This window comes from Patagioenas fasciata, chromosome 30, assembly GCF_037038585.1.
Source record: "Patagioenas fasciata isolate bPatFas1 chromosome 30, bPatFas1.hap1, whole genome shotgun sequence".
NCBI lineage: Eukaryota > Metazoa > Chordata > Aves > Columbiformes > Columbidae > Patagioenas > Patagioenas fasciata.
In genome coordinates this window covers 2,904,044-2,910,918 of record NC_092549.1, presented here as the reverse complement: position 1 = coordinate 2,910,918, position 6,875 = coordinate 2,904,044, and the positions used below count along the sequence as shown (strand labels likewise).

The window sequence follows — 6,875 nt, the reverse complement described above, 5'->3', positions numbered from 1 at the left end:
GAGCATCTTTCATAGAATTCATTTTATTACAAAATCCTCAGTACCTCAACACCCCTCAACAGCAACCGGAATAAACAAACACAGCAATAAACCGCTCAGCAAATTACGACGGGGCTGCCTAGAGAACAGGCTTTGATGGGACCTCCTGTCCGCCTCGTCAACACAGCAGAACAGGCATTGATGGGACCTCCTGTCCGCCTCGTCAACACAGCAGCTCCAACAAGGCTGTCTAGAGAACAGGCATTGATAGGACCTCCTGTCCGCCTCGTCAATGCAGCAGAACAGGTATTGATGGGACCTCCTGTCCGCCTCGTCAACACAGCAGCTCTAACACAGCTGCCTAGAGAACAGGCTTTGATGGGACCTCCTGTCCGCCTCGTCAATGCAGCAGAACAGGTATTAATGGGACCTCCTGTCCGCCTCATCAACGCAGCAGAACAGGCATTGATGGGACCTCCTGTCCGCCTCGTCAACACAGCAGAACAGGCACTGATGGGACCTCCTGTCTGCCTCGTCAACACAGCAGCTCCAACAAGGCTCTGGTTTGGTCACTACACAGAGCTCACTGCTCCCCACAGATGCTTCAGGGAGGAGAAGGGCCCCGAGATTTAACATTCTGAGAAGACTGGAGGAAGCAAAGAGCCATTTGGCCAAATCAAGTCCCAAGGCAGCAGAGATGCCAGAAATGCCGCAGAGCTGCACCCCAACAAAGACCCTCTGGGGGTGTTCACGCATTCACAACCCCACGGCACCACATCTGCAATGGAGGGAAGGGTCTCTGTACCAAATACACAGAAAAGGGGGTTTGGGGTTGGCTTTTTTTTGCTTGTTTCCTTTTTAAGACGTAGGAGACAACGCATCGCTGCCAGGGAAGTGACCAATTCCCTCTTGCCCACTCCGCAGGGGCGACGGTTGCTGAGCCCAACACACCTCGCGGTTTTGGTGGGTTCGTGTTTGTTCTCTCCTGAGCTCCGGGGTGCTGGTGGCGTTTGACTTCGCTCAGTTCTTTTTGGTCTTGGGGGTGTCATATTTTCTCTTGCTCGAGTACCACAGCAGCAGCGGGATGCCGATGGAGGGCAGGGTCATCACGCCGAAAGCCGCCCAGTCCAGCTAGGAGACATTTTTAGGAAGAGTTAAACCAAATCACACACAGATGAGCCTTATCACCGTTAGATCATCTACTCTGAAAGCTTCTGGCCCAAATCCCACAGTGCAAGCTCCTTCCAGAGGCAGCTGGATAAAAACTCTTTGCTTGTTCTGTGATTCTCTCCTGGACAATTGATAATGGATTCATTGTGATCCACGTTGGAGTTTTCCAGGTGACCTTAGTGCAAACCAAACACACCACGAACCAGCAAACATACTGGGGTGCGAATTGCTACAGTGCAATTCCAGTGACTGACGGAAAGGTACTTACAAAATGTGGGGAGAACCTCCTGTCGAACTCCCGCTGAGCCAAGATTCCTCCCTGCCCAGGAGCACTAGTGAAACCAACCTGAAAAAGAGCATTTGTCACCTTTCCACACGCAGTACAGGAGCGCGGGGACAGGCGTCGCCCCCCAACAAGCAGCTCAAAGAGCACTACTGGGTGTATCTGCCGTTCAATTTGGGCAAGGATCCTATAAACAGCCAACTCACCACAACTTGCCCACCCTCCTGTGCCAGGTATGTGATGGTGGCAGAGGTGAAGTTGAAGTAACCAGCTTTGAGAGGCCGCAGAACCACAGTGTGGGAGACGTTACTTGCTCTGAGAGCCATAAGTTAAGGAAAATAGTTGCATTTCATCAAAGAGAGAGAAGGAAGGAGATAAATAAAGAGCCCTCAAACCAGCTGGAAGAGTCAAGATCCAAGTCCTCTGATGCTACAGACACCCAGACCCTTCCACGGCTGATCCAGCAAAGGGACCTGGTCCCATCTCCAAGGAATTTGGGGCTTTGCTTTTCATTGTTTTTTATTTGGTTTTAAACCACAGCACTTTGAAGGAGAACAGAGATTTGCATTCAATACCCTGCCCAGGGTCTGCTGTGCTGGAATTTGTGTGACAACAAATGAAGACGGGAGAGCTACAGAATGCTCCAGGGCAAGGAGCATTAGGAGGAACTTCAGTACATGAAAAGATACGGAGCGATCCTGTCCCACTTAACATTGAGCATCCCGGAGACAATGCCAAAATCTTCTGGAGGGAAAGAATCATCCGACAGCTCCACGTCTAAAGCGGCACTAAATGCAAAAAAGAAAGAAAAGCAAAAGAAAGTCACCAGGGACTGCAGCAAAGACGGAGGACAGGTCCACACTGACAAATTCAGCAGCTGGAAGAGCTGATTTTTGAAACATAAAGAGGCACTAAGAGAAGATGGGGAGGAGAGTGAAGGTGTTACGAGGAGGCTGAAGAAAGATGAAGGCAAAGCTGAGAGAAGATGCAAAAAGGAGACAGAGAACTGGATGTGAAAAGAGCTCCCCAAGCCAAGAACGGGAGGTTGCGTGTGTGGGGAGCAGTGTCACAAGACATAACCACACTGAGGTCAACATCCAGAGCGGCTGCGAGATGAAAGAAGGAAAGGGTGAAAGCAGGAACAACAGGACAGGAAGAAAAGGGCGAATTGCAGGGTCAAACCTTCAGGAGGTGGTGGGGAGCTCAGAGTTGGGGAACAAAGGCGACAGCACATCACAGAGCCCAAAAATAGTCCTGCAGACACACAACTTCTGCCCCCGGTCAATGTGAGAAGCCTGGACACGACTTACCTGGAGCCAACGTTGTAGATGTTGTACTGTAAAGTCAAGTCCTTGCCCTCCACTGCATATCGGTTTAATAGAGATTTGGAGGCCAGGAGCCTGGCGCCTTCCTCACAGCGGGCCAGGGAAAACAGGGCAAACACGGCGAGGATCAGGAGCTTCATCTGGCCGCAAAAGAAAACACATCATTGATAATTTAATTACAAAAAGAAAACAATCAGAACAACAAAACAAGGCAATTTGGGCATTCCTGTGTAGTGAGACACAACCAGGTGCAGAGTTCACAGCACTGTTGATAAAGGATTGTCATGGAGTTGGCTGGAAAAAGATGATGGTTTGCTCTCTTTTCAAAGCCCCCACAAGTACCACTGCCCCATATCACACCTCAGTAGTTGACAAAGGTCTCGGATCACAAAGCCTCTTCTAGTAACTTTCAGCGTAAAATCTTTAGCAATCAAGTTTCACTAGTTTTGGTAATTAGCAGTTAATTGCCATGTTGAAGGATGGCAGCTTTCCAGCACTGTCTGACACAACAGAGTTCGCTCTCCTCCCCATCAAATCTTCTGTTCTCAGAAAGTACCAGATCCTCGTTCTGGCTGAGGGAGCTGGGGCTCTGGAGCTGGAGAAGAGGAGACTGAGGGGGGACTCATTGCTGGGGATCAAGATGGAAAGGGGCAGTGTCAGGAGGATGGAGCCAGGCTCTGCTGGGTGACACCAGTGACAGGACAAGGGGCAATGGGTGCAAACTGGAACACAGGAGGTTCCGCTGGAAGATGAGAAGCAACTTGTTGGGGGTGAGGGTGGCAGAGCCTGGCCCAGGCTGCCCAGGGAGATTGTGGAGTCTCCTTCTCTGCAGACATTCAAACCCGCCTGGACCCCTTCCTGTGGAACCTCAGCTGGGTGTTCCTGCTCCGGGGGGATTGCACTGGATGAGCTTTCCAGGTCCCTCCGACCCCTCACATTCTGTGATTCTATGATTTGTCATTCTCTCCTGTTCCCAGTCCCTAAGGTACAACCACCCCCCTCCACGGGCCTTTTTGTCCCCAGAAGTCGCAGCTTCACATCATGTGTCCCAGCATCCCTGCAGCTGCCCAGAGGGCAAGGAGACCACACGCTCACTATATACGGTGCTCATTTGCAAATCTCTTAACGCTTCTCAATGCAAAAGCTGCTCACGTGTCAGGGTCTCCGCCGTCTCTTCCTTCCCCTCCGACAATCTCCACAGCAGCACCACCCCCAGGCCGCTCATACACCCTACACCGACACCCATGGGGAAGCTCAGGGCCACCGCCGTCCCCCCCGGCCCAGTTCCTCCCTTCACGGATCCACCCCGACCCCCAGACCCCGCGGTCACTCACGGTCGCTGCCCGGCAGCTCTCGGCGCTAAGGCCGCGTCAGCGGAGAGGAAGCGGAAATGCCAGCGGAGCGGAACGTGACGGCTTCGTGGCCCCGGGGCACGCTGGGAAATGTAGTCTTGTGGCGGGAGGGGACTCCGCGCAGGCGCAGATCGCGTGTCACGGAATGAGAGTGACAGGGTGTGAGGGGCTGAAGGGACCTGGAAAGCTCATCCAGTGCAATCCCCCCGGAGCAGGAACACCCAGCTGAGGTTCCACAGGAAGGGGTCCAGGGGGTTTGAATGTCTGCAGAGAAGGAGACTCCACAACCTCCCTGGGCAGCCTGGGCCAGGCTCTGCCACCCTCACCCCCAACAAGTTGCTTCTCATCTTCCAGCGGAACCTCCTGTGTTCCAGTTTGCACCCATTGCCCCTTGTCCTGTCACTGGGTGTCACCCAGCAGAGCCTGGCTCCATCCTCCTGACACTGCCCCTTTCCATCTTGATCCCCAGCAATGAGTCCCCCCTCAGTCTCCTCTTCTCCAGCTCCAGAACCCCAGCTCCCTCAGCCTTTCCTCACACGGGAGATGCTCCACTCCCTCCAGCATCTTGGTGGCTGCGCTGGACTCTCTCCAGCAGTTCCCTGTCCTTCTGGAGCTGAGGGGCCACAACTGGACACAATATTCCAGGCGTGGTCTCCCCAGGGCAGAGCAGAGGGGCAGGAGAACCTCTCTGACCCACTGAGCACCCCCTTCTAACCCACCCCAGGTCCCATTGGCTTCCTGGCCACAAGGGCCCAGTGCTGGCTCATGCTCACCCTGCTGTCCCCATGTCCCTTTCCCCTACACTGCTCTCCTGCCCTCTGCTCTGAGGTCTGACCCAGCTTCCTAGACAAATCCACAAAAATTTTTAGTCCAAAAATACTATTGATAAACCCTCTCCGGTAGATCACAGAGCGCCAGCCGCAGCCCCACGTCAGATCCACCCCACATAGTGCGGCAGGATCGGAGCTGGAAGGTGCATCTGGAGGAATCACCTCGCCAAGACCCGGCGTCCCTTTAGCGAGAAGGGGACAAGCGTCCCGAAGCTGCGGTTTCAGTTTGCTGGAGGCCCATTGCTCCAGTTGGTGCTTCGGGTGATGAATAAAAGTCGTCAAATAGACTCTTTAACACTGTTTTGAAAGTGTTAAAAAGCAGCACTTTTATTACAGTGTGCCAGACATCTGGAGGATTTCACCTCTAATGGAGCGCGTGTGATTCGCACTTCTTCGTATTTATTACACACACCTACTGCATAGTCATTTGTCTCTATTTAGCTAATGAATTAAACATAAATTATTCCCATAACCCCGCCATTTGTCACAGTCCATCTTTGGTATTCCAGAGTCTCCATCAGGGGTCTCCGGTGTCCCCGGTGTCCCCGCAGCTGATGCCACCCCAGTGTTGGCTTCTCCACCTGATTTTTAGAGCGTGCGTATCGTCCTTTTGTGCTGCTCATCAGCAAAAGCCACGCAGCTCTTGCTTCGTTTAGTGGCACATTCTGCTTTCCCAGCTTCCAAGCCAAGGACACCTCGTGCCCAGTCTCTATAGAGCTGGTGTTTCTCTGTTAGGTTTCTGTTACATTAGGCTTAGTCTTGCTACATTAGGCTTAGTCTTGCTGCATTAGGCTTAGTCTTGCTGCATTATGCCTAGGGGTTTCTAAATGATCTTTGTTCTCATGGGAGAGAAGACAATGACGCTGCCAAGCGAGGATGTTGGGTGTGCAGCCACAAGAAGGCCATACCTCCCCTCCTCCTGCGACCGCCGCTCCGGGTTCGTCCCATCTGTTCTTGAGCCGCGTGTGATTCTCCTCTGATCTCCCTCTTGAAGAGCTCTGGGAACACGGGGGAAAACCAGGCAACCCCCCTGCTTTGCCTTCATTCAGCGATGAGCACATAGAGCAGGAGCCCGATGACCACCATGGCTCGCACCAGCGCTTCCAGCAGCAGCAGCAGCGCGATGAAGGTGAGGACGATGAGCAGCTCGGCCAAGCTCACCAGCACAGCCAACCGCATAGAGACCGAGGAGAGCGATGGGGGAAAGAGGATGAGAACGGGGAGGAGGATCCGGCTTAAATTCCTCACACATCAGGTGGGGCGTCAGACCCAAAACGCTGCCCGGTGACTTAGGGACGCTCTGCTTAACTAAGCCGGCACTGGAGAGGCTCCACCCTTCTGTTTCTGACAGATTAGGAAATGTCCTGAGCTCCCTGCTGCAAAACCAGTAACAAAACTCATCGTAAGGACATTGAAATACTAGAGGGAGTGCAGAGGAGGAGAGGAAGCTGGTGAGGGGCTGGAGCACAAGGGTGATGGAGCGGCTGAGGGAGCTGGGGGTTCAGCTGGAGAACAGGAGCTGAGGGGAGACCTTCTGATCTCTGAACTGCCTGAAAGGAGCTTGGAGCCAGGGGGGTCGGGCTCTGCTCCCCAGGAACAAGCGCCAGGAGCAGAGGAAACGGCCTCGAATTGCACCAGGGGAGGGTGAGGTTGGATTTCGGAACAATTTCTTCCCCAAAGGGCTGTGGGGCATTGAACAGGCTGCCCAGGGCAGTGCTGGAGTCACCATCCCTGGAGGGCTGGACAGACGGACATGAGGTTCTCAGGACATAGGGCAGTGCTAGAGTTGTGTTATGGTTTAACTTGATGAACCTCACCAACCAAAATGATTCTATGATTCTTAAACAGAAAACTACTGGGCCCCGTTTGCAGAGCTGGAGGAACTGGACTGGAGGAGCTCTCGAGGTCCCCCCCAGTCCCTGACATTCGGGGATTC

General features: G+C 53.3%; 1 protein-coding gene across 2 annotated transcripts; it reads right to left on the bottom strand.

Annotated features, from left to right (window-relative positions):
• Positions 1–7: 7 nt before the first annotated feature.
• On the bottom strand, positions 8–4,176 carry SSR2 (signal sequence receptor subunit 2). Of its 2 annotated transcripts, XR_010652943.2 has the most exons (7): positions 4,092–4,176; positions 2,743–2,897; positions 2,122–2,220; positions 1,639–1,747; positions 1,418–1,495; positions 188–1,110; positions 8–142 (listed from the first exon to the last, which is right to left on the bottom strand). XR_010652943.2 is itself a non-coding variant. In XM_065857690.2 (6 exons), exons 2-6 carry the CDS (start codon positions 2,895–2,897, stop codon positions 1,000–1,002), a joined length of 552 nt encoding a protein of 183 aa, XP_065713762.1. In that variant the 5' UTR covers positions 4,092–4,176; the 3' UTR covers positions 8–999. The 2 variants fall into 2 exon arrangements, 1 of the variants encoding a protein (XP_065713762.1); XM_065857690.2 differs by having other exon boundaries at positions 8–1,110.
• Positions 4,177–6,875: the final 2,699 nt, after the last annotated feature.

Bases quoted from the DNA above. Each gene is read 5' to 3' on its own strand.
- SSR2 (XM_065857690.2), bottom strand. From the start codon at position 2,897: ATGAAGCTCCTGATCCTCGCCGTGTTTGCCCTGTTTTCCCTGGCCCGC. The intron at 1,748-2,121 runs GTATCTTTTCAT...TATGGCTCTCAG, and splicing joins AAGTGGGACAGGATCGCTCC to AGCAAGTAACGTCTCCCACA. The intron at 1,496-1,638 runs GTGAGTTGGCTG...GCTCTTTTTCAG, and splicing joins AGGAGGGTGGGCAAGTTGTG to GTTGGTTTCACTAGTGCTCC.